At 49.3% G+C, this 25,450-nt stretch overlaps 1 protein-coding gene across 1 annotated transcript in view; it reads left to right on the forward strand.

Annotated features, from left to right (window-relative positions):
- Nucleotides 1–25,450, forward strand: part of BOC (BOC cell adhesion associated, oncogene regulated) — a 54,558-nt gene that overhangs the window by 20,507 nt on the left and 8,601 nt on the right. Inside the window, 9 exon segments of the mRNA XM_033053007.2 lie at nucleotides 10,815–10,982; nucleotides 11,353–11,435; nucleotides 11,437–11,632; nucleotides 19,308–19,454; nucleotides 19,749–19,892; nucleotides 20,309–20,602; nucleotides 21,415–21,687; nucleotides 22,197–22,495; nucleotides 25,142–25,301. Of these exon segments, the coding sequence (XP_032908898.1) occupies nucleotides 10,815–10,982; nucleotides 11,353–11,435; nucleotides 11,437–11,632; nucleotides 19,308–19,454; nucleotides 19,749–19,892; nucleotides 20,309–20,602; nucleotides 21,415–21,687; nucleotides 22,197–22,495; nucleotides 25,142–25,301 (1,764 nt within the window).

Consider the following 25,450-nt stretch of genomic DNA (forward strand, 5'->3'; position numbering starts at 1 on the left):
GCACTAATCCCCGCACCCCACCTTAGGCATTTGGCACAAGCCAGAGCATTTTCTATAGACAGTAATTTCTGTCCCGTTGTTTTGCTAGCCTTGAGCTTCCTCTTGTGTTTTTTGGAGCAGTGACATGTCTTCTAGGGGAAATTTGTCCCAGCAGAGAGTTCTAGAGGTTTTTGACCTGCTCCCATAACAAAAATTATTATTGTTAGTGAAAAGCAATTTAGTGACAGCTATGGAGAGTAAAAATTCCCATTTATTCCCAAATTTATGAAAGAAAAAAAAAAAGTCCCCAACTTTTAAATACCATCTTTAAAGGACAAGAAAAAGGGGCTTGTGTTCTTTTGCATCCCAGCAACAAGTCATTGCTGAAAGGAGTGTAAACTAGAAGGCAGTTTCTCTTTATGGTGGTGATGGGGATGTCTCTAAAGCCAGCCATCTGGGGATTAAACTTTGTGTTGACGTTACTGGCAAGTACTCTTTTGTGTGCTCTTCTGGATTTTGATGTCAACTGTGTTAAACTAGCCTTGTGCTTGTTAATGCAGTTTCTGGGCCTGCTCCCATTGAAGTCATGGAAAAGATCAGGCTGATTTTGGTGGCAGTAGAATCAAGTTCTCTGTTATAATCCAGAGATGTGTTGTTTTAGCAGGTATTCTGTGGCACTGGTTTATGTTTATGATAAGCTTGGTCAGTTTTTTACAGCAATAGCTGTAGGTACCCTTGCTCTTCAAGTACACACTGGAAGAATGTTCAGAGCCTAGAAAAGCTACCCAAGTCTTTGCTCTGCCAAAAGCTACCCGAGTCTTTGCTCTTCCAAAAGAAAAAGTTCCCCATAGCAGCTTCCCCCAAGGAAGGCTTAACAGTGTCAGTGGCAGTTTCTGTGGACTTCTGGTTTGTGGTTTGGTGGTTTTTTTTATTTGTGTATTTGTTTCACTCTATTACTGTTTCTAATTGGACATGGACAAGATTTTTCTATTGTTCCTAGACAAAGTTTTTTAAAATTTTTTTTTAGTTTAGTACTTAAAGATAGGCTCATATTTAAGCATATGGAGAGGTGGCTGTTCTTAAAAAGCATCCATATCTGCTGTCTCTGGCTTGTGATCTACTCTGTGAACAAGAACTTCTGAGTCTCAGTTTGCAGGTGGCTATAGCTGACAAACAGTGATATGTGCTTGCTCCCCAAGCACTCCTGCTGTGCTCCATGCAGATGCTGTCTGGTAGGGTTTGTCCACCACTCCTCTGTGCTTTGGTTTATATTATACAGAGAGAGGAGTCTTTCAGCTGGTGGTTACCAGCATGAATGGATGCTGGGATATTTATTGTCTGTCCTGTTGCAAGCTTGACCCCATCATGTGACAGAAACAATAAAATGGAGATGGGGCTTTTCAGGGCAGCTCCGTGTCACACCTTTGCCATGATTTGTGGTCTTCCCATTATTGACCACTGCTCTGGCTGCAGAGAGGCTGTAGGGTGATATTAGGTAGCCTAGGATTTGGGGGTTTTTTAGTGTTGGTGCCACATCAGTAGCAAAATGGTTGTTCTGGTCAACATCTTGATGTCTTGTAGTTGGGGAGTGAGAATTGGCTCTGTGGTTTTCCCAGGAGCTGCTGGGGAAGTGATGCAGAGTGAAAAAAGCTTTGGAGAAGAGCATCCTGTTTGAGATCCCCATGGAAAAATGCTGTTTCACTGGGACCAGAGCATATTGTGAAAGTGTATCTGTTGATTTAAGTTTTTGTCTTAGAGCAGCAAGAAGTTTCTGGTAGAGAGCAGGAGTGTTTTTCCTGCTATTCTGAGCCGGCCACATTTAAATTAAGTGGAAGAGTGTCAGCTGGGGAGAGAGAATTATTTGAGAGGTGATGATGTGAGTGAGGTGATAGCCCCTGCTCAGAGGAAAACGGGGACAAGGACTTGAGCCTGGATACATATGTGGCAGGTGAGCTGTGGCATTGCCATATCCTTGCCCTGAAGCAGTGGAGGCAAACACAACATGCGGAAATCTGCCAAAATCCCAACTCCTCTATTTCTTCTTTCTTGACCCTCTCATCTAAATTAAATTTTCTTCTTTTTCTTTTCTGTCACCTTTATTCCTCACTTCCCTTTAGTATCTTTGAGGGCTTTTGTCCTGCATCACTTCCCCTGCATCTTCTGGGCCTGCCTTCTCTCTGACCTCTCCCTAACCCAAGAGGCAATTAGACTCTCAACATCAGATTTCAAGGTTTGGAGTTTTTTTGTTTGCAAAGGATGAGAAGGGAAAAACAAAAGTAGTCCCTGAGTAATGCAAACTACCCACAGACACATCTGTGCCTGTGTGATGACAGCTCCTGGTGGGAACTGCCCATGGCTCCCAGCACCCTCCTCCACTGCAGCTGCTGACAGGGAGTGAACAACCTGAGGCCTGGCTCATGTTGATGTAGGATTCAGCATGGTGGAGCCCACACCAGAGCCAGCTGCATCAGCTGCCACATGCCACCCCTCCTGTGGGTCCCGCTGCATCATTTGCCAGCAGAGCCATTCCGTGGGCTTTTCTTTCCCAGATGTACACTTTTACTTATTCCCAGCTCTCTGTTACATACTTTTCCTCTTTGTCCAAAGAGCAGAAAGGTAGTGAGGGTAAATTTTGTTAGTGCTTGTATCAAGCATCCGAAAGTAACTAACTCCTCTACCCAGTGGTGTGAAGTCTAAAGACATTGGGATTTTTCTTCTGTGTTTAATACAGCACCTGCCTGCAGCTCTCACTGCATTGACACTGATCTTCAGCTTTAGTTGTGATGGGGATGATAAAGTGAATATTGTTTTCATATGGCAAGAGATAGAATACTCAGGCAAGTAATACAGTGCACTAAATCGTTTGCTTCTAAGGCTGAAGGTGTGTTTTCACATCATACTGATATCAGTAGGTGACCCTTTTCCTGCTGCCTCCTCTGAAATATTTCTTACCATGAAGATTCAGTATTGTCCCATAGTGAAGCCTCAGAAAAGCAAGGCTTTGTTGCTGCACCATCAGCTGAATTTGTAGCAGTTGTGAGGAAAACTGAGAACACTCCAGAGCAGATAACTCATCACAAGTGTGTATGTAACTACATAGATGTGGTTTTCAAGGGGATCCTGACCCTTTTTTCCTTGCCTTGGCAAGGGAGTAGATTGAGCTGCACCTCTGTGGGGCCTTGGTCTCACACGGCCTTAATAGCAGCAATTCTGCTGGTTCTCTGACATTTGAAGATCCAGCCCCTGAATGCAGACCTGCATCCTTCTGTAAGTGCTGCAGATGTACACCCCTTTCAGATTCCTCAGCTCTCTGTACTGGGACCTCAGCTGCAAGGCAGGAGAGTCTACAGGTGGACCAAGAATGAGAAGGGTAGAGAGTGCAGAGGAAAAGTTGGTCTAAAACTGTGGCAGCTCTCCCAGTTTGGGCGTGAAGCTGGACTAAAGGTTTTGATTGGAGAGGCGGCATGTCCCAGCCACGGGGGCAGCCCCGGCAGCTGCTCCAGGGCCACTTTCTCCCTGCACGCACTTGGGAGAAGGAGACAGAGAGCAGCCAGTAGTTCCAGGCTTGTTGCAGCAACAACATCTGTTTCCTAGGTGCACTTTGTTTCTGAAGAGGCTGTGCAGCACGCTCCATCTGCGCCCTTCTCTTTTTTTTTTTTCTTTTTTTTTTTTTCTGCTTGTGCCGCGTTCGGGGAGGCTCTTAGAAGAGGCAGGCGGTTCCCGAGGGGACCCTGCGCCAGCTCCATGCCAGCGCTGGCTGTCAGGTTCTTTGCACCCCGAGCAGTATTGTCAGCATCTTGACAGCTGGCCGGCTGCATGCTTATTAGTTACTACTTTCCTCTTACCCTCCACCTCTCCTTCACCTCCCTAACCACCTCCACCCTCTCCCTTCCCCATTCCCGCTCCTGCCCCATCGGCTGGCCAGCCCTTCGGTGTGCCCCCAGCCTCTCCAGATTAGAGCTCTCCAGGGACTTCGTCCTTTTGAAAGGAAGAAAGAAGGAGAGGGGTAAAAAAAAAAAAAAAAAAACCACAACAGAAAAAAAAGGAGGGGGAGAAGAAGGAGAGGAGGAAAAAAATTTATTAAAAAAAAAAAAGCGAGAGAAAAGAAAGGGAACAGAAGAATGAAAACAGACCCAAGGGGCAATAGTCCCTCGAGCCATTTCACTGCATTACAATGAATATGGACTCTATTAAGCTCCGTTCTGCCTGTTAGTGTTTCCCAGGGCAACACAGCTCCCATATGGCAAGCATGCAGCAGATTAGGGTAGGCCTCCGGGCTTCATTGAGGGCCCGAGGCTTGACTGGCAGTTGAACCCCATCCTTCCCCCCCCTCCTCACACTTGACACTGCCTGTGTTTATCTAAAGCAAAAAGGGCCCGGGTGGGAGAAGGGGGCATTTGGGGGGTTATTGTCCTGGGCAATGGGAGAGGGCAGGGAGAGGGGTGGGGGGGTGATGAGGGAGGGAGGTGGGATGGAGGAGAAAGGGGGTGGGGGGGGCGCAGCCCCTCATACATATTCAGAAGGGATCTTGAATGGGCAGAGGAGAAATAAAGCAGATGGAATTCATGTTAAAGAACAGCCACAATCGCCCTCCAAAAACAAGGAGAGAAAAGCGGGCAGCCTTAAAGGAGCGCAGGGAGCAGCGTTTATCCAATTAGCAGGGTTGTCAAATTGAATTTACTCAGAATGGAGGGGGAAGCCGGAGGAGGGGGGGGAGGGGGAAGAGGGAAATTAAGTGTCTAGGGCAGGGGGGGAGCATGATATTGAAGAAAGGACGTGGGTTTTCTTTTTTTCTTACACTTTAGCCTTGTCTTTTCAAGGACTGGAGCTGCTTTCAGGGCACGCCAAGGGGCAGCAAAAGCTGATGTGTATACACTGTGTTTTAGCACAGGGCTCCTCTCCTGGTAACTGTGAAAAAAAGGACGTGTATCCTGTGGGGCAAGGCCATCCTTGCATCCGTGGCCTGCCTGGACTAGAGCTGTCCCCTCTAGGGATAGCTTGGCAGGTCCAAGCACCTGGGACCGCTATGCCATAGGCAGCGCCCAAGGTGAGCCACGCTTGCTGCAGTGCCACCGCCACAGTGACACTGGGAGCCCGTGGCAGGTATGAAGGTGGCATTTCGTTTTTCAAGTGGCCTCCTGCTTGCTGGCTGAGCAAAATGCCAACGTGAAAGGCTTTGCTGGGTCTCAGCAAAGTCAGCCTGATCAATGCCAGCTGGAAAGTGACGCTCAGTTCAGAGGAGCTGTTGGATGGAGAGGTGCGAGCAGCTACAGGCATTGGGTCCTCAGGGATACGAGCAAAAGTCAGACAGGCTATGAGAAGGCTTTGGATCCTGTTGCTAATTCACAGCCAGCATGCCCAGTTCTCTCCCTGGTGATGCTGCAGGCTGTTGTGGAAAGGAAATGCTCAGGGAAGTAGATTCATCTTGAGGAAAACAAAAACGTTACAAAGGTGTTTGCGTGTTTGATTTGTTGCTGGTTTGGTTTGCGTGAGCAGGTCTGTTCAAGGAAAAGAGATGTTTTACCTGCAAGTTTAGTTTATTTTTAAAAGAGGTGTCTATTGCTCAGGACTTGCTTGAATTAAAACTGTGGTTCATTTTTAGGGTCAGTTGCGGTTTTTATGAAAACTCACTGATCTGTGCCAGGTTTTATTCTGGATATTTTCCTTCTGACTATGAGCATAAATTTATCCCAGGCTTTCTCTGCTGTGGCTTTTTGATGCACTCTCTCAGCTCACAAGCAGGCACTAAGAGAGTCTTTTTTGCCTAATTACATTTAAAAAGGGAGGAGGGGACTCCCTCATATAGTTAATCAAGGGCTATGTTAGAGGACCTAATGCACTCTGAAATCAGCGGCTCTCAGTACTACAGAGGGAAAAAACAGGCAAGCTTTTATCACTGTTTCCACAAACACTATGCTACCTCCTTGACTTCAGACATGGTGATATAACACTGAGTTCTGCCTTTCTGCCCTCTCCTGATACCAGCCACTTCCCATTTGGGATCCTGCCACTCCCAATGGCACCTGCACACCCATCCCCATCAGCTACCCATGCTGTTCTGTGGGAGGGGTAGTTCTGTCCTACACCAACCTCTCCTTTTCCCAAACCCTTTCAGAGGAAATGAGCATAACTTCGCAGTTTGAAATCAATACTTTGAAATGGGGACGGGGGTTGAGTAGAGATTAATTTTGCCTTGTGGGATGTTACTGTTTGATGGGTTGGGGAGAAGCAGTCAGGGATACCCAGATTGTTGTTCATGCCTGGGAATCATGCAGGGACTTCGCAGCTGATCTGCTCAGATATGTCACCTGGACAGTATTTTTGTTGCTAGAGGATTACAGTTGTACAGTGGGATTTTTCAGAGGGGATGGAAAAGATTTGGGATCCAAGAACAGCTTGGTTGGTGGGATGGAAGTTCCAGTCAGAGAGCTTTTGATTTCCAGCCCTGCCTGCCGAGAAAAGTACATCTTGTATTAAAAACTAATGATTACAAGTAAAACTGGCTCATAATACTGTGTAAGACGTTGCTTTTTCTGAAAAGCTGAGGTCTCAATGTATGAAACGGAGAGCTGGGAGTACTACTGTCCCTACTTGACCTGCTAGAAACGGAGAGCAGCTGCAGTGAATTCTCCAGAGTCACCCAGGGTGTCCCCAGCTGGTAGCTGGACTGAAGTTGCTGCAGCCTTTCCCTCGGTGCAGAGCAGTCCCTACCCCTTCACCGTTCTTCCCTTGCAGGAAGAAGTTCCCAAGGTCCGTCTGCCTGACACAACCCCAGACCACTGCCATGAGCATCGGTGGCTTTGCGCAGCTCCCAGTGCCTGTGCATCCCCACAGCCTGCCCGTGGGGCTGGGGTGTGTGGTGCCGGGATGCTGCCCCAGAGCTAAGGCACAGGCTGGTTCCTATTTGGGAGCCTTGTAAATTACAGGCAGTGTGGCAGTAACAAGGGCTGCTTGGCTGGCCCTTGTTAAGCAGGAGGGGGCTTGGGGCTGTGAGCTGCATTTCCTCAGTAAAACCTTCAGTTTCTAATCAACAAACACCTCTCCGACAGCCTGTGCTTAATTCAAATCCCTTTTTCCTTTCGAGCTTTGTCACCCCCCCGCGCAGGCGCGGGTCTTTCTTCCCTTTTATATCTTCACCTCTAGTTATCCTTTCTCGCTCCGCTGCCTTTGCAGTGCCCTCCATCACCGCAGCACAGCTGGGGCTGCAGGCAGGGGCCTCGTTGGGCTTAGGTGTGTGGTGGGAAGCCAAGCCGACAGATTTTACACCCCCACCACCCCTCCTTAACTGATTAGGCTCTTGTTAATTTTGTTCTCTTAATGGCCCCTCTTTTGATTTACTGGACTGCCTGAAAGGGACTTAGAGCTCCACCGACAGGAAATTGTTATTTTAACCTGGCAGGAAAGAATTTAAAATAAATAAACAACTAATATTTTTTTTGTTTTCCCTCCCTCTTGAAGCTCTTTAAATTACTTTAACTCTTTCTTTTCCTAGCTGGCAATTAAGCAGGAGCTGTCAAGGCTGGTGGTGTTGGTGGCTGCAGAAGTATTGGCAAGCTGGGGCACCTCACAAGGTACCTGCCTTGGGGAAGGGAGGCAGAAGAGCAGGACCCTGTCATGCAGCAGCCCTGCAGCCACTGTCTGGGACCACCACCTCTGGGAAGTCAGCTGGAGTGCCTGAGGTCTCCACTCCCCACCTCTGCCTCCTTTCCCACTGCAGTCCACTCTGGTGCTGCTGGGAGGGACATGAGGCAGATCGAAAAGCTGCCTGATTTATAAAGTTCCTTGCTTTGCACTATTGCAGGCTGCTTAAGGGCAGCATTTTCAAAAGAGGTCAGCTCCCATTTAGACATCGAAATAAGTTGGTTGCCTATTCAGGAGAGCTCAGCATGTCAAGAACTGAATGCTTTTGAAAATCTGGCTTCAATTGTGGAAGCTGAGAATTTCAAAATCTGGCCCTGGATCCTAATAGTTCTTTTGAAATTGATGTTTTCATTCATTTTTTCTCATTATTTTCATGCTGGCCATTTACTTTTTGTACTTCAATCAGCTGTGAAAGAAATGGCCACATGTCCCTATTTAGAGCTTGTACTCTTGCCTGGAGGTTTGGGGAGGTACCATACATACACTTGTTGCAACACACCTTCTCTCGTCATTTTTTGCCCAATAATGTTCAATCTGCCCAGTGCTGCAGCCAGATTTTTTGAGCTCGCTTTTTCTTCTCCCCACCTATTGCTCTTCATCTTTTCACAGACCTGCGGGCAGCCAGTTCAGTCATTGCATCAATGTGCCTGGGTGGTCCTAGCACACTAAGGGTCTCGTGCACAGTTCTGCGCCTTTGCCCTTCTGGCCAGAGGCTCTGTGCAATGCAGAGCTGCAGGGAGGTCTGGTTGGGAACGTCTTTGCCTACCCCCTCCCTCAGCCTGGGCTCCAGGGAGCAACTCCTTTCTGTCCAGCATTTTTCCATCCTACTGCAAAACCCATCCAGATAAGAGGAGTGAGTCAGCTTTGCTCTGTAGGCTTCCAACACTGATGAACCAGACAGTAAGTGCTACCCCAAAATGTTTCTTCTACATCAGTGAAAGACTTTCCATCTCTTAGGGTGTGAGGTGTTTTTAAGCCTGAACTACCTCAAAGTCTTTTCCAGATGAGTGTAATTAGTAGGACCTTAACTTGTGCATCAGCAGTGGTGTCGACACTGCATGTTCTGATGTGGACAGACCCAGGGCAGTTTTAGAGCCATCATTAGTGGTGACTTGCCATGGTGGCTGTGGCATAATGAAGGGTGCTTTGGTGGCTGTCTTATGTGGAGAAATAAACTTGAACACCTCAGATCTTGTACAACACTATGCGCTGGTTCATGGGGGAAATTTTAAGACTCTTCTCAGGTGAGGAGAGTGAATACCATGAAAGATGAGGTGTGTGGGAGTTGCTGCCTTGTCTCTTGGATACTGGAGGTTATCCGCAGGGATTTTCACATGTGGCCTGTGAAAAGACTGTGGCCTGCAGTAGCTGGAGTATGGCCTAGCTATTTTCTCTGGATCCCTTCAGGATATGCCCAGTGTCTGAGCTCCTGGATGCCTGGAAGCCACATTGGGCCATGACAAGCTTGACTTGATGTACTCTGCCTCTCATCAGGGCTTGTCATCTTGGCCTCACAGCTACTCTACCCATGACTGTTTAACTCCTATAAAAAGCTACCTTGTGTAGAGCCAGTTCACTGAACTCATACTGACCTGCAAAGGGCCATGTAACGATGTTTGTGGCCTTTCCAAAATTCCAGCAACATGTATTTTTACTTAGTGTTTCTTCCTTTTGAAATCACCAACTCAGAGGAAGCTTTTCTTCTCTCTTCTGAACTTTATATTAATGTCTCTTCCACAACTTCTCCTTCGGGCAGGGCTCTGGGATGTGGGGGTGAAAGGGACAGCTTGTGAGGCTGTCAGAGGGATAGCCAAATTTGCAGGGAGATGTGCAAGCCAGCCTGCTGGATTCTTGCTGTCACAATATAGGCCTCAGCGTGGCTGCACTGCACTTCTGCACCTTTGCTGTCTCCAAAAGCCAAGCGAAGTGATTTGAGAGTAGCTTGATGATATTTCTCCAAATGCTGTGGTTTCCTTGCTAGCAGTAATCAGCCTTGCCTTGAACAACTCACCAAGCATCTCAGGGGGAGTATGTGTCAGTCCTTACTTCAGGAGTTAGGAGGTTTAATTTTGAAGGTTATGCCTAAAGGGACTTGTACTCTCTTTTTGACTGAGACGGGTATGGAGAGCACATGCTCAAGGAAAGGAGGTGATGGCTCAAGCAGTGACCATGGTGGAAGTAGGAAATACCCACCCTGCAGAGTCAGGGGCTCCTCAGGGTGGTGATTGTGGCTAAGGAGCCGATTGCTGCAGGGAGAGCAGGCAGTATAACTGCTGCTTGGGCTGGGTCCTGTGGCTGCTTTGTGTTTGGTCTTGGGCTTCTTCCCTGTAGACATGCCACAGGAGCAATTCTGCAGTGCCTTAAGACTTGCAGGTCATCTTAGTGCTGCAGCTGAAGGGAGCTCAAAATCCTGCAACAATGCCAGTAGAGGAAAATCTCCTCTTGCCTTCAGCGTGTTGCTTTTGATTAAAGATTAATTCAGTCTCACATCTGAGGTGTCTCTTGGGGCAGCTACTGTGGTCTTTTATCCCTCTGACTTGACTTGTCTGCTTTAGTGTTCCTTCATGAGTCTCCAAAGCAGCTGCTGCAGTGTGCAGCTCTTCACAGCAACCTAGCTTGTGACAGGTGGTCTTACATTTCTAGTTTTTTGGGGCTAGTTGATGCTTTCAATTACGAACCTGGTGGTTTGTGTAGACTTAAAACAGGTGGTGTGTTTCAGGCAGAACAGTTAATCTGAAGTATTTTCATAGGTTGAGTCTCTTAATTAGAATGGACTTGTACTGCTCATTTATTTTAGTGTTCAAAATAGATTATATTTTAGACATAGCCAAAAAGTGGTAGCATCACTCAATGGATATCTTCAGTGACATTTTGTTGAAAATGTTTGTGTTTTGCTCCTGAAAATTGCCTGTGTGCATCACTGTCATTCACTGTGCTTAGTATGAAATGGGGAAGGGGAGTGTGTGTCTATGTATGTATGTGTACTTGAGGATGGGATGTCCTGGGAGACTCCCAAATGTGCCTGGGGGAGAAGCTGGAGAAGAGAAATGCTTGCATCAGCATCTGTGGTCTCCTCAGGCCACTGGCTTGGTGAATCTGTGGCAGTTCAGGGATTTTGGTAGAGACACCAGGCAGGGCTGGAAAGCAGACGGAAACCTGAAGATTTCATCCGTCATATCTCTTGTCATCCACAGGAATCCTCTGCCACAGATCCACTGCATCCCCTGAGGCAGCTTATGGGACCCTTCCCTGGGCGCCCCAGGTCACACCGCATGGGATGGCAATGACACGTGGAAGAAAGAGGCCCATGTCCCCCATCCCTTGCCTCGTGCTTGCAGCTGCCAGCTGTTTTGCCAGACTGAGTGAGTGTCTTTTCTTACCCATTATGGTTTGCCGTGATGCTGTTTAGTGTAACCATGCCTCAAGGACAAAGAGGTTTCCTCTCTCTGCTGTGCCCTGAGTAGCCTTGACTAAAGGTCTAGGTTCAAACCCTCCTCCAGCGGGAGAGATACATTCGGAGTGGAACATTTCTCTCAGGCAATGCCAAGAAAAAATGGGGGTGGTGTACATCTCTAAAAATTAGGGTGGGTGTGTGAGAAGTCAGGGGGATGGTGCAACACAAGGAGAAGCTGTGAGGAATGCAAAATATACAGCACTGCAGCTTTTTCCTCTGTCCCTTCTATTGCTGAGTCTCATAGAGCTTTCTTATTCTCGTTTTTTCCCTCTGTGCAGGTGAATCTCTGCAGGTCACAGTGCAACCCACTTCTATTGTCCAAAAACTTGGAGGCCCAGTCAGCCTGGGCTGTGTGGTGGACCCCCCCCCGAGTGAACCTCACCTGGAGACTGAACGGGAAGGAGCTGGCTGGATCAGACGAGGTGCTGGGTATCCATGTGGAGCGAGGGAAGCTCATCATCACAGCTCTCAACAACCGCACCGTGGGCCGATACCAGTGCATCGCCCGTGTACCTGAAGGAGTCATTGCCAGCGTCCCTGCAGTGGTCACCTTGGCTAGTGAGTAGCTTTAGTTCTTCTCAGCCCCTGCTTTGCTTGGGCCATCACTCACACATCCTGAGAGGCTCATCTTGTTCGTACTGGCATCAAGGGACGACTCCTTTGGCATAGGCCCTTTTGTAACATTTTTGATTGTGGATTGGCTGACATGGTGTGGCCCAGTCTGAATCAAACTGTCCTCCTCCTGCATGGTAGGCTGCAGACCTGTCCTGCAGGGAGAAGATTTTGCAAGACAGGGGAATACCTGAGCTATGGGGTTTGTAGTTGGTTTCCTGACAAGTCAGGCTGCGTCCTCTGGTTCCTGACTTGATGGAGTTTATAGATAGTACCTGCTGGTACTGATGGCCCAACTGCTGCTGGAGCTGCTGCAGGACTGCTGCCAGGACAGGGTCAGTGTGTGCTAAGTTTTACTGCCTTCCCAAGACACAGCTCTGAGCAAGGGACTTTGCTTCTATCCCTGAGCTTATGTGATTATGTCACTACTGCCCTCTGGCATTGGGAGACATCAGTGTGGCCAGAGGTGTCATAGGTGGAAATTTTTCTTACAAGCACCTGATTTTGGCCAGATGTTGTGTACATTTGGCCAGAAGGTCCTGTATTTGAATGCATCTGAGAAAGAGCAGTGGAGAGCCCCACCTTCACAGAAATCCGTAGTGTTTGGTGGAGCAAGTGTGTGCAGAGGAGCCTGCCATTGCCTTGCAGTGACAGTCCCTGAGTGTAGAAAGAGCTTCATCTTTCCCAGCAAAAGGGAGTTTGGGACTAAGTCTTAAGAAAATGAAGAAGTGAAGATGTTTGTGCCAAGTGGGGCCTGGCTTTGCTTTAAGCCAAGAACTATTGGCTTGTCACTGATACATTAATCAGGAGTGAAATGTTTAGGCCAGGCTGGATGAGAGGAGGAGGAGGCCAGGGAAAGCAAGGAGAGAGTTGCTGAACTCTGAGGCAGGGTGGGAGGGGGTTGTCACGGGGCTCAATCTGTCAGGGGATTTGGCCTGAGCCCCATGCTGAGATTAAGTTTCGGAGAGCACATTCCAGAGCAGAAAGGGGGCTGTGTGTGCTGGTGGCCTGATAGAGAGAAGGAGAGGAGGGGAGAGGTGGATGGGATTACCAAGGGTATGGTTTGCATTTAGAAGAGTAGGGTGTGCACAGCTCCTCAGCCTGACAGCTCTTGCTTAGCTGATCCCCTTTTCTCTTTTTTACTTGCACCTCAGCGCACCACCACCAGCTCTTACCTCCTGGGAAAAGTATGTATGACCTATCTGACTGCTTTAGTCTAGCATCAGTGGTGGATGGAAAACAGGTCCTGAAGCACCAGAGGGCCTCACTATGTCCTTCGGGACAAATCAAAGCCACTGAGTAGTACATCAGCCCTCTCCAGGAGCCAAATCACCTTTGCCTACTGGATTCCAACTGGGGATGTGCATGCAAAAGAGTGCTTGGCCATTGCTGTGGCCCGTGTTGTGGCAAATTCATTTCTGAGAGGAAGTCATTCAGTGGCGCTCACAAAACTGGAGCCAGAGGTTGGATGAGCAATCAACTAATCCATTGTGGAAAACCCCTGTGCTGTGCTCTGCCTTGCTGTGCCATGCTGTGCTGTGGCATGCTGTGCTGTGCCGTGCTGTGCTGTGGCATGAGTCCCTCATCCTCACGGGTAGCTGGGGATGGCAGAGGCTGTATCCCACATGTCTGGATAGCCTCGGTGATAGAGAACACCCAGGTGGCGAAGATTTAGCAGTCAATGAGTGAAGAGAGAGATAGGGCATCCCAATAAAGATGTGGGACTTAAGGTGTGGGAGGAAAACCTGGAGGGGTTCAAATATCCAATCTCATGTTCATGAGCTGGAGGCTGCTTGCAGGGCTGGTGAAGCAGTGGTCTGAAAGAAAAGGGAACACCACTTGGTGATGGGACTGAGTTTGAAAGCTGTGGTATCAGGTGTGCCCTGGGCTCTCTCTCTTGCTCCAGACATCCTCTACAGGACTTTGCTCAAGCTGATTCAGTGGCAACCATGAGAGGAAAGCCCCTGGCAGGTCAGCATTGTCGTTGATACATCTCCTCAGATAACCTTCAGGACTGAAAGAAAACTCCCTGAAAGTCTTTGTTCCATCCAAAAATTATTTTGGGGTGGCAGGGGGGAAACTGAAATTGGAATGTGTGAATAAAAGCAGTAGGGGGAAAGGAGGACGATGGAAATATCTTCAAAGCTTAGATTTATTTTGGAAGAGGACCTGGAGTCATTGGAAGAAGTGATTTGCTAGGTTTTGAGAAGTGTAGGTAACATTGTCCGGCCAACTTTTAGGCTATTTCCCCTCCCTTCTTTCGGCCTTCTTTGAAGGAAACACTCTGGAGTGCCCAAGGTTCTGTGTGCCCGGTCTCCTGGGACCTACTCTGCTTTCCTGACAGTCAGCAAGCAGATAACCATCGCTGCAGTGCTGGCAGCCACACCTGATACCACCTTCTCTCATCTGCAGCACAGGGATGCCGAGGCCATCTCTCTTCCCCCTGGCCCAGAAAGCTGTTTGAAACTTGCATTTAATTTCTTCAGCAGAGATAAAATAGCTATTGTATATCCAAGAGGTGGAGGGAGGAGGGGTTTGCAGAAGGGAAAGATTTCATAAAGTGACAAAGGGAGCAGCACTTCAGGCATTACTTGCGCACCTTTGAGTTCAGTTAGAGCTGAGCTGATGTTCCACACAGCCTTGGCAGCCCATGGCATATCAGTGCAGGTCACTGCAGGTCACACCTGCTGACCACTCCTCACCTGACCGTGGTGTACAAGGTCAGCCCTGCAGGCCCCAGGGCAGCACTGCAGTCTGGGACAGCTTGTATGGATAAAACAGGAGTATTCCTGGTTTTCCTAGCCAGGCTTTATGCCTTCGCATGAATGACAGCTGCAAAGAAGAGAGAGCTATTTTCTGTGCCTGATTATAGGTAGCAAAGATGCCATCCTGCCAGAAAGCCTTGCCCCAGCCCCTCTCCTGGGTAGAGGTGCTGTATGTAAAAGGCACAACTGCAGTGTGTTCTGGTGGGGCCAAGTAATTCCACCGGGGACTTGTATATGGTGCTGAGGGCTGGTTCTGTAACAGCCAGAGGCTTGTAAGGTCGGGAGCTCTTCGTGGACCTCACAGGGGAAACTGAAGTGCAGGGCTGGAGCAAAGCTGATGAGCAGAGGTAGTGAGTGCTGTGTAACTCCCAGCACTCATCTGTATGCATAGAAAATCAGGGTAGCAAATACAATGGCAAGCCTGACCTGGATAGACATGACATTTGAAAACTAAACAAAAAGAAAAATAGATGAGAGGTGCAGCAAAAAAACTACCCGTTCCAGTGTCCCTGTGGCCAGGGGTGTGGGATTGCAGGTACCTGTGTCCGGGAATGCTGTGGGCAAGGAAAGCTTGTTGCCCTGTTCCCTCCGTCAGTGCCATGAGTGAGGTCAGTCCTCAGCCTTGGGACAGCACGTGTGGAAAGCTGGGCCTCAGTGTGCGGTGCTTGTGGGCAGTGACCCTGCACGGGGTCAGGCTGGGCATCCCCCAGGAATTTGCAGCTGCTTTCTGAAGACAGCCCCATTCATTTTCCTTCACCCGGGCCTCTACTGATACTCCCCAGAGGCAGTGGCAGGAGGGAGGGAAGGAAGGAGATGGCTGCCTGTTGGAAAAGCATTTACAGAGCAGACACAGGGGCTCTGGCCCTGGGAGCAGGGGTGGTGTGAGGAGGGGAGAGAGGGAAAACACAGGTGGTGTTTTGTGAGCCAGAAGAGCTGTGGCATGAGGGCCGTGAGATGGGCCCAGGGTGGGGCAGAAGTGCTGTGGGGTGTGAGTTGGCAGGAGTCTGTCACACTGTGCCTGTCTCAGCAGGGTGAGAGGAATCTGGCGGTGACAGCACTAGTGCCCAGGCTCCTGTGGTGCTGGGTGGATGGGGAGCGAGAGCCATAGCCCTAGGCTGCTCTCACAGTTGAGGGAGGAATAGTGGAAGGTACCTACGTCCAGGCTGGAGGACCCTATTCCTGCCTATTCCTCTTCTCAGGCTCCCTCTTTCACTCTTTCCTATGACAGTGAGAACTTTCACCTTGGGGGCTATCATTTTATTTACTTTATTTTATTTTATTTACAGTTATTTATGGTCTCCCTTTCATTTAATCAGCTTTGTCTCGCTGGCCTCGTTACTTGGCCCCCAGCCCTAGGATTCAGCTGGTTTCCCTCCCCAGTGACAACAGCACAGTCGGCTGCAGAGCTGACCCTCCCTGCACCCCAGTTCACCCCATCACGCCTTGGAGCTGGCTGCAGATGGACACAAGCAATGGCCTTTGGTTGCACTCCCTCCTAAACAAAAAAAGCCGGGGGGAAAAAGCCCTCTTATCCCAGCACGGCTGGGATTGGCAGTGCTCAGTCTGTCTATCCACAGCACCTCCCAACAATGACTGGTAGATGAGGACTTGCTTCACTGTGGTCAGGCGTGTCTTTTAAGGACAAGAGCATGGGCTGGCATGCTGGGTATTGCCATATGAGAAGGAAAACCCAGCCAGTGAGAGGGGATGTGGTTTCTCCCAGCTGCAGTGGTTCTTAGACTCTGGTGCAAATTGCATGTTAGATGTGGGGCCTGGCTGCTGCTGTCTGGGCAGCTGAAGGGGCAAGTGCTGCATATCCCCCTGGCATGGATCCTCTCCTCCACCCCTCCCTGCTGTGGGGGGACATGCAACTCAGGGTCAGCCTGTTTGAACCCCCCAGGACAAAGCTGGTTGTCCCAGCTTGGCACTGTGCCCTCTGTTTAGCTGTGCTGGGGCCAAATGCAACAGGATGTGTGTGGGGGAGCTTGTTCCATGCACAGAGGGGGACAGGGGTAACCCTGACCACCCTTCACCAGCTCTGGCTAAAGGGTGGTTCTACATGCCCATTCCAGCAGCAAGCGGGGCAGTTGAGATCGCCCATGGCCAAAATCCACTGGCAAATAAACCAGTCTTGTTCTCTGTGGGGAAGCAGGAATTTAGGAGAGAAGTTTGGCAGAAAGCTTGTACACTTGGCATATGAGAAAGTAGTTTGTCCCAGTTCTGCTATTTTTCCCCTCTCTCCTACCAGTTTCACTCTGCTTCTCCAGAGGCACCCCAGCCACCCCAGGATCCCTTTCCTCTGTTCTTTTCCCCTCTGTCCACAGTTTCACCCCTTATCCCTTACTTCTGGGCTGAGGGGAAGCCAAGAAGAGCTGCAGGTCCTGCACCCTACTGTGGGGCTGCAACACCCACAGCTATGAGATGTGGGCTGACCCACCATCTGGAGGGGCTGCATGTGAGAGGTCCCCATGTCTGCCCAGCCCACAGTCATCCCAGGGAGTGCCCTGGCACAGGACCATAATTTTCCATCTTCAAGATGGTTCTGCTATGCCAGGACCTTGGGTCTGCTCTTTTTCCAAGCTCTTGGGCCCCTTCTTCTCTTCAGGGTGTGTGTGCATGTACACGTACACATCCAAGTGTGTGTATGCAGATCCCGACCAGCATTGCTGGAGCCTATACCTTGGCTCTAAAATCTTAATTTGGCTGTGATGAATCCAGACCACCAAGGCGCACATTAATTTTCCTGATGCTCGTTTATATTTTGTTGATCAGAGAAACATGCACGATGTGGGCAGGCAGACACTGGGCTTTTGCCACTTCTCCACCTCTTTCCATTTCTGTGGCTCTCACTATTTTATTCCTTAATCAAATATAAAAAGCAAAGAGGAGAAAATATGCATCATCCTTCCCCTCCCCAGCAGTAACTTTCATTGGAGGAGGAGTGTGAGGCGCTGCCAGCTTTTCACAAGTTAAGAGTTAATTTTCATCTGGCTTTAATATCCAGTGGAAACATGACTCCCCTCCTCAACTTGTCTTTAAGGATTAGTCACATTTCTGAAGTTCACCCGTATTCCTTCTTTTTATTTTTTTCTTAATTGAACAATGCCAAGAAATTCCAGAAGTATTAAGCATGTTCACTGCAAATCATTTTTATGACATTGCAAAACCTCCCCTTTTCTTTTCAACCTCTTCCCCTTCCCTCAGATCTGGGCCCGGGACCGCTGGCTCTCCCAGCAGCCACCCAACAGCCCCTCCGCACCGCGCTCAGGGAGGCTTTCTCCATGCCTTGCCAAGAGAGCTGTTTTTTATTTAAACTCCATAAAGGATCTTGCTTTAATCAGAAACTCTGCTTGAGAAATTTCATGTCACTTTTCCATGACTGTGGGTGGGAGACGCTTGGAGCCAGAGTTGTCTTTTGCTCTTGGAGTGCTGTTGCATTTCCCAGAGAACAAACCCCGCATTTTTCTGCTGACTGGGGCTGCCAAGGGAGGCTGCCTGCCACCAGCCCTCTTGCTGTCCCCCAGTTCCCCAAACTGCCCAAGGTCACGGGTGCCATGTTCTGGGATGGGTTTCTAGGGGCAAGGGAGCTGTTGACAGCATGTGGCCATGCCGTGGTTGTAGATGCAACACACTGCCTTAGAGTGGGATTTCGCAAAAAAGTGTGGTCTCATCCAGATTTAGTGGCATTCCATTCAGGTGATCTGTTAGCCATGGGTCCTGGGAAGAGGCACCAACCTGAGCCTTGATGTGACTGTATGACCTGTCACCTGTGACAACCAATTCTGGGATGTTCCATTTTCACTAGTGGTCACCTGGGCTGATGTATAGCATTGTAAAAATGCACGAGGGACTTTTTTCCTGGCACAAAACCTCCTCCCTCATAGCACAAGCTGGCTGAGACAAACTTCAAGCTTGCAGTGCCTCGGCAGGATTTGCCATAATGACCAGAGAGAATGGAAACCAGTTTTCTCTCTGGAAAGTCTGGTGGGTCCAGGTTGGCATGCTTGCTGCCCTGCCAGATCTGTGGGGTTTTGCTGCAGTCCTCTCCTCCTGCTTCAAAAAAAAACCAGGGAAAAGAAAACAAAAAGTCAGGTACCCCTTCCTCTTAGTTCCTGTGCTTCCAGTCCTGCTGACCACATCAGTTTAGCCAGGGTGGGAACTCCCATCACAGCCTGAGGTTCAGAGGGATGTGGTGGGACAGGGTTTTCACAGCTGCTTTAGGGAAGGAGCAGCTGTGCCATATAGAGGAGGAGCTGGCTTTCCTTGCAAGTCCCTGTTCTTTTAACTGGATCTTGGGCACACGTGAAGTGTCGTGGTTAACCAACTTTCAGCTGTGAGATGTTTGATGGGAGCAAGAGTGCTCGGTGCAGAGATGCTGGTTTCTCGGGTGTGGGAGGAGCTCAGGGGATCACACACTTCCTCCCACCTGACATCTGTACACCCTTGAAGCAGACTGGGCTCCCTGAGCTGTGACTGCAAAGTCGGCTTTTCCGTAGCAGGACAGCAGCTGTGTGAGAAATAGCAGGCGGCAGAAGGACCATTTTTGGCCACCCTTCAGTACTGCAGTAAATTGGCTTATTTTTCACTCTCAGACCAGGATTTTTCACACCCAGTTTCCCAGCTCTGAAGCAGGCAGTTTCTCCAGAAGCTGTGTTTTAAGTTACTCATTTTGCAGGAAAAAGGAGGGAAAAAAAAACCAAACTGTGAAAGCAAGCCGGTTTCCCTAGCTGCTGGGGTCAGAGTGGTCCTCTGCCAGCACCACGATGAGATAGGCCTGAGTCCATGGGGAGAGGATGAGCTGACACTGAGATGTTTAACCAGCCACTGAGATACCTGGTCTTTTGCTCTCTTCGCAGATCTCAAAGATTTCAAATTCGATGGCCAGCATGTGATTGAGGTGGATGAAGGGAACACAGCTGTGATTGCCTGCGACCTGCCCGAAAGTCACCCCAAGGCTCAGGTCCGCTACAGTGTGAAACAGGAATGGCTGGAGACCTCCCGAGGTGAGTGCACAGGGGTCTGTTCCAACGGGTTCCATCACAGGACTCTCCGTTTCATCCTACTTTATCAGCAGTAGCTGTCCCTACCTGCTTTCTCCTTGTTGCTTTGCCACCTGTCTGAGCACAAGTTAGTTTAAGGTTCTTGGCATGGTCTCCCTGATGTCCATGTTGCCTAGGACATCATGTTTTTTTCTTTCCTCCTTGTCTGCCTTTTCTTCAGGACATTGCATGTCTTCCAGGAGGCTGGACAGGAGCATATTTTGTGACCATGTGCCACTTTCTCTTCTCTCTCTACAGATAATTATCTTATTATGCCATCTGGGAACCTTCAGATTGTTAATGCCAGCCAGGAGGATGAGGGGACTTATAAATGTGCTGCCTACAACCCTGTGACACAGGAGGTGAAAACTTCAGTCTCCAGTGAGAGGCTCCGTGTGAGACGTAAGCCATTCTCCCTTCACTGCACATCTCACTGCACTGGAGGCTCTGACCAGTGCTATTGCAGCTGGTTTTCCATGTGAACCATTATAATTTGCTGAGAAAACTCCTTTCCAGCAGCAGAAGGCCCCAAGGTCTGCTCCTGGAGTATGTGTATGCAGCCCTGGGATTGCCATACTTCCTTAGGATTTGTTCTTAGTGGTGGGTGGGCAAAGGCCCATAACTCTTTGCCAAGGTGGCTTTGTTGTGTACACAGGACCCTTACAGAATGTCTCTCTTGTCCTGCATTGCCGTTTAGCTCCCCCAGGCCAGGAAAACAGTGTGCCCTACCATTATCCTTACCTACCCAGTGCACAGGGTCCTCTCCCACCAGCCACCTTCCTTCCCATGCACTTCCTTCCTCCATCTCTCCTCTACAGGCTCCACAGCGGAGGCAGCCCGGATAATCTACCCTCCTGAGGCTCAGACCATCATTGTCACCAAGGGCCAGAGCCTCATTCTGGAGTGTGTGGCCAGCGGGATCCCCCCGCCGCGGGTCACCTGGGCCAAGGATGGCTCTGGTGTCTCTGCCTACAACAAGACACGCTTCCTGCTCAGCAACCTCTTGATTGACCCCACGAGCGAGGAGGACTCAGGCACCTACAGTTGCACGGCTGACAATGGTGTTGGGGAGGCCGGGGCTGCGTTCATCTTCTACAACGTGCAGGTGTTCGGTGAGTGCTGCTGGAGCCATTGTCTCAGGAAGGGCTTGCACATCTCATCTTCTAGGGGAAGATAGTAGCACTGAAGCACTCTTACTCCCCCCAGACAAACCACAATGTAATGCAATCCCCTGCTTGTGGTTCCAGTTTCCAGGAGACCAGACTAATTCTTTCTTGAGGGTAGTAGTTTCCTCCTTCTTGGCTCCCACCATGGGCTGGAGATGATGGATCCTCCCTTCCTTTGCAGAAGCTCTGCTGCTGTCATTTGTGGCACTGCTTTTGTTCTACTACTTTCTAGTGGAAGCCTGGTTGCTTTTTAGACATATTTGACATTGGCATAAGGAAGACATTAGAGTGTCTTGGTTTTGTTCTGTTTTGTAGGGAAGTTCTCTGTGGAGTAGAAAATGTAAGGGATACTACACCTTAGATATTTCTACCACACATACTTCTCATTCTCACAATTTTTAGGGAGGCTAAGTCTGTGTTTCACAGGTTGCTCATTAGGTGCTGATGTGTTGTTGTGGCACAAGAACAGTCATTGCAGAGTAGCATTTCAGCTCAGAAAAATGGGACTTGTAGATGACTGATGTCACGTGAGAGGGCAGATGACTTTGGGCTACCCCCCTTTGCAGCTTATGTGGATGCTGAAGGGGAGGGGCATTGAAGCAGACCCATGTGGGCCCCACAAAGGGAGTGGGACTTTAGGGTAGGGAAGGATCCATCGCTCTGCTCTCATCACTGCCAGAGACAAAAGTACAAAGCCATGACTATGCCATGCTCTCAGCCAAGTGGCACTCAGCAGTCTGTGTTTTTTCCTCTTACAGAACCCCCGGAGGTCACCATGGAGCTGTCCCAGCAGATCATTCCTTGGGGCCAGAGTGCCAAGTTCACGTGCAGGGTGCGAGGGAACCCGCAGCCCTCGGTGATGTGGCTGCGTAACGCGGTGCCGCTGTTGGGTAGCCACCGGCTGCGGCTGTCACGCCGGGCGCTGCGGCTGCTCAGCGTGGGGCCTGAGGACGAGGGCATCTACCAGTGCATGGCTGAGAATGAGGTGGGCAGTGCCCAAGCCATGGTGCAGCTGAGGACAGCCCGCCCAGGTAAGCCCCTCTTTCCAAAGGGTCACAAGCCTAACACACAGAACAAGGACAGGGGAAGAAAGTTGGTGTGTTGCCCTTGCTTCCTGTTTAATCTATGTTGCAAGTGCTGTTCTGTCCGAGGTCTCCATATCTCCCTGTGGGAACACACAACACCTGTTTTGGTTCTAAGAGCAAGGTGTGCACATTTGGGCAATCTCTACATGAGAGACACAAGACATCTGGGTGTAATGCCATGACTTAGCTCTGCCTCTGGGCTTGCACTGACCAAGAGCTTAGAAACTTAGAAATTTACCTAGGGTAAGAGATTCCTTGGACCGTGTTGAACCTACAAAGGGGTAAGAGGGACTTCAGAGACAGGGAACCATGGAGTTTATAGCAAGGGAAAAAGGGATTGTTGCCAACACCTTTTCGAGTGGCACAGCAGGCAGCACCACACAAGAGGCTCACAGCTCTGCTTTAACCACACATTGGGATGAGTGTTTACCCTGCTGTGACACCTTGTCTTCCAGGAGCTCCACTCAACCCTGGGCAAGATGCCCAGCTGTACTCGGCTCAACCTCCAACACCGCCTTCCAGGGACATTGCCTTAAAGCTACCCTTGGATAAAGCTGGACTGCCAAAGCCTGGGACAACCCCTCTATCAGCATCTCCACAGTGTGCAGCCAACAAGGAACTGGTGACTCCAGCTGAAGCCCCCATCATCCTCAGTTCTCCACGGACATCCAAGACGGACAGCTATGACCTGGTGTGGCGACCCCGGCCTGACAGCAGAGCCCCCATCCTCTATTACATGGTGAAACATCGCAAGGTATCACTGTTTTACCCTGCTTCCACCTTCCCTCTGCACCATTCCATGGGCAGGCTGGTGACCTCACCACAGATTTCACGCCTCATGAGCAGGAGCATTGGGGCAGGGCACCCATCGATCACTGATGGCACTGGTTAGTGGGACTTCCTGATCTGCAGCCTCAGCTGTTGAGGTGTGATGGATACAGAATGTGACAAGCGGTTTGCTGATCTGTCCAGGAAGAGCCCAGTTGCAGTGCCTGTCTGCATAAGTATGGAGAAGGCACATGCACACACTTCTCCAGTAGGTTCCTCGTCCAATACTTAGTTGTGTGCTTGCACAGGTAGGGAGCCCTGAGGGCAGGTTGCACAACAACTTGCTCTGGAATGCTTTTGTCTTGGCACAAGCCACGGGGACACCTCTGTCTTGAATGGCTTGGGCTGCAGGACACAGAGCAGCAGCCTCTGCTGCATGTGCCTGCCCCACTCAGCAGCACCAAAACGCCCATGCTCAGTAAGTGTGAGGAGCCAGAAGAGAACTGTCATAGCCATCCTAAATCCTCTAGGAAGGTCCTTGTCCCCCAGTTTTATTCTGGAAGCTGGAAGGCAGTGCACTGTGGAATACATCACTTGCAGGTGGCACAGTGTGAGCACATAGTGCACAGCCAAGTCTTGCTGGAGCCCAAGCCAGCACTCCCTCTGGGGTGCTTCACGGCACCACAGGCACAGTGCAGGCACAGCTATAGCCCAGCAGTTTCTTTAAATGGTGAAATGTTGTTGAGGCAAAAATTCTGCTTGTGAGGTCTAAAGTATCTCTTTCCATTTTGCTGGGGATAAGTGGAAAAAAGGAGCTTGAATTTATTTGTCTGTTGCTTTTCTTTCCTTTGGGTAGGTGGGGAATTGCAGTAGAGAGGCAGGTTTTTCCTCAAACCCCAGAGGGTTGGCATATATTCCAAAAACATGCCAGATCGCATGTTTGGGATTTCCAGCCACTGCAAGGCACTGTTTTCAAGTACATGTGAATATGTGTCTATTTTCTTGGAATTGTGTGCTTTTGTGATGATACAGTGTAATGGAAGACTGTCACAATCCTTGATTTCTTTCTAAAAAAAATTTAAGATGAGGATTTCAACTACCCATCTCTTTAAAGAGCTCTTTAAAACAAAGGCAGAAGATGCCAGCACAGGAACACAATAGGGCAAACTTAAATACAAAACAAAGGCACCAAAAGCATCCCCAGACTATTGGCTCTGGTTATCTGCCAAGAAGAGATTTATTCCCCAGTGGTGTATTACATAACTACCAATTCTGCTCGCGATCTTAACTTGCAGCCTTGGACTTTGTCCATATTTGATTTGTTTTTCAGCGCTTCACCTGGAAGGGGCCATGGGGGAGTGAAGGTCACCATGGATCACTGCAGTTTGCAGTAATATGTTTTCAGTGTAGTCCAAATTCTCAGCTGGAGACTCTTTCTTGGGATGCTTAAGGATTGTGTGGAAAGGAATTAGTCCTAATAACCCTTAAACGAGTTTAGAAAGAGTCTCTTTCTGTCCAAGATCCTTAGGATCAAGTTATATAATGATCTGGTTTTGATGTTTCTGACTGGAGAGGGAAGGAATTAATTCAGCAACAAAAGAAAAGGGTCTTTGTGTAGAAGATGGCTGTAAGGAAAGTTAGACCTACTGACAGGAGACCTAAATTTGTACTGGGCAAGGTTCTACCACTTCTCTAGAAAATATCTGTGCATGTCTCTTTTTACACTGTTCCTACACTGCCCCTGAACTCTGCAAGCAGTCAGAAGCCATGCACCCCTTATTTTTATTTCTTAAGAATTTCTGTTTTCCTTTCCTGGATATTAGCAGCCTTTAGGGCTCCCCTCCGTGGCTTCACAACTTTGCAGGCTCAGGAATAAAAATAAAACGTGGCAGGCATTAATCAGTCTGTGTCAAACGCTTGGAGAAGATGAATGATACAGCAGAGTCTTGGCATTTCCGTTCTGTTGCCTGCATTACTAATGCTCCTTTCAGCACTGGGTCACTTCAGTGTCCTGCCTATTTGCCTGCAAAAATATTATCTTTGCAGCTGGGGAGAAGGAGAAAGGTTCTACCTTCCCTCCCTCTCTGCATGGGGCATCAGGGTATCACCAAATAACAAACTCTGTTTCCAAGCTCCAGTATTATGGTTCTTCATTTCAACTGCACAGTGCCAGGGATGAGGCTGGATAAAATTCAGTAAACAAAGTTGTGTCTAGGTACCTCATCCTATGGAAGTGCCCAGTACCTAAAAGAGCAACTCTGCAGCTGGGCTGCAGGAGAAATTCGGCTCCTAAAGCAGCTCAGTCCTGTGGCTAATGCTGCATTTGTGGGGCATACCCACTTGGGAGATTTGCACACATTGAGGAGTGATAGTATCAAAGGGAAACAGAGGACAGAACAGGGCTGACTGAACCCTGGGGTCAAGAAAACATTCTGGGGCTTGGGTGACTTGTCCTGCTTATACTTGAATTGCTTTGCAAAATCAGGCTGGAAACATCTCCCTCCTTTGCAGAGAGAGAAGGGAAGGTAGATATGGTTAATACACAACTTATTAAAAAAGTTTCTGAGCTCAGTACCCACAATAAGCCCAGCCTGCCCCAAGCTCTGTAACCCCTGTGTTGGTCTCTCAGCAGGTCACCAACACCTCGGATAACTGGGCCGTGAGGGATGTCCCAGCCTCGCAGCACCGCCTGACCCTCACCAGGCTGGAGCCTGGGAGCCTCTATGAGGTGGAGATGGCTGCTCACAACTGTGCCGGCGAGGGACAGACAGCCATGGTGACCTTCCGCACCGGTAAAGGGCACACCTTTTCCTGGGTTCCCCTTTGCTCAGAGTCAAGGGAGGGCCTCTCTGAAACATCCTGACCCAGCCCTTGAGGCACAAGGAACCAGCCTTAGGGCAATGGGAGTGTTTTCTGCTCTGGAAACCCATCTGCCCTCAGC

The sequence above is a fragment of the Catharus ustulatus genome, chromosome 2 (assembly GCF_009819885.2).
Source record: "Catharus ustulatus isolate bCatUst1 chromosome 2, bCatUst1.pri.v2, whole genome shotgun sequence".
NCBI classification, from domain to species: domain Eukaryota; kingdom Metazoa; phylum Chordata; class Aves; order Passeriformes; family Turdidae; genus Catharus; species Catharus ustulatus.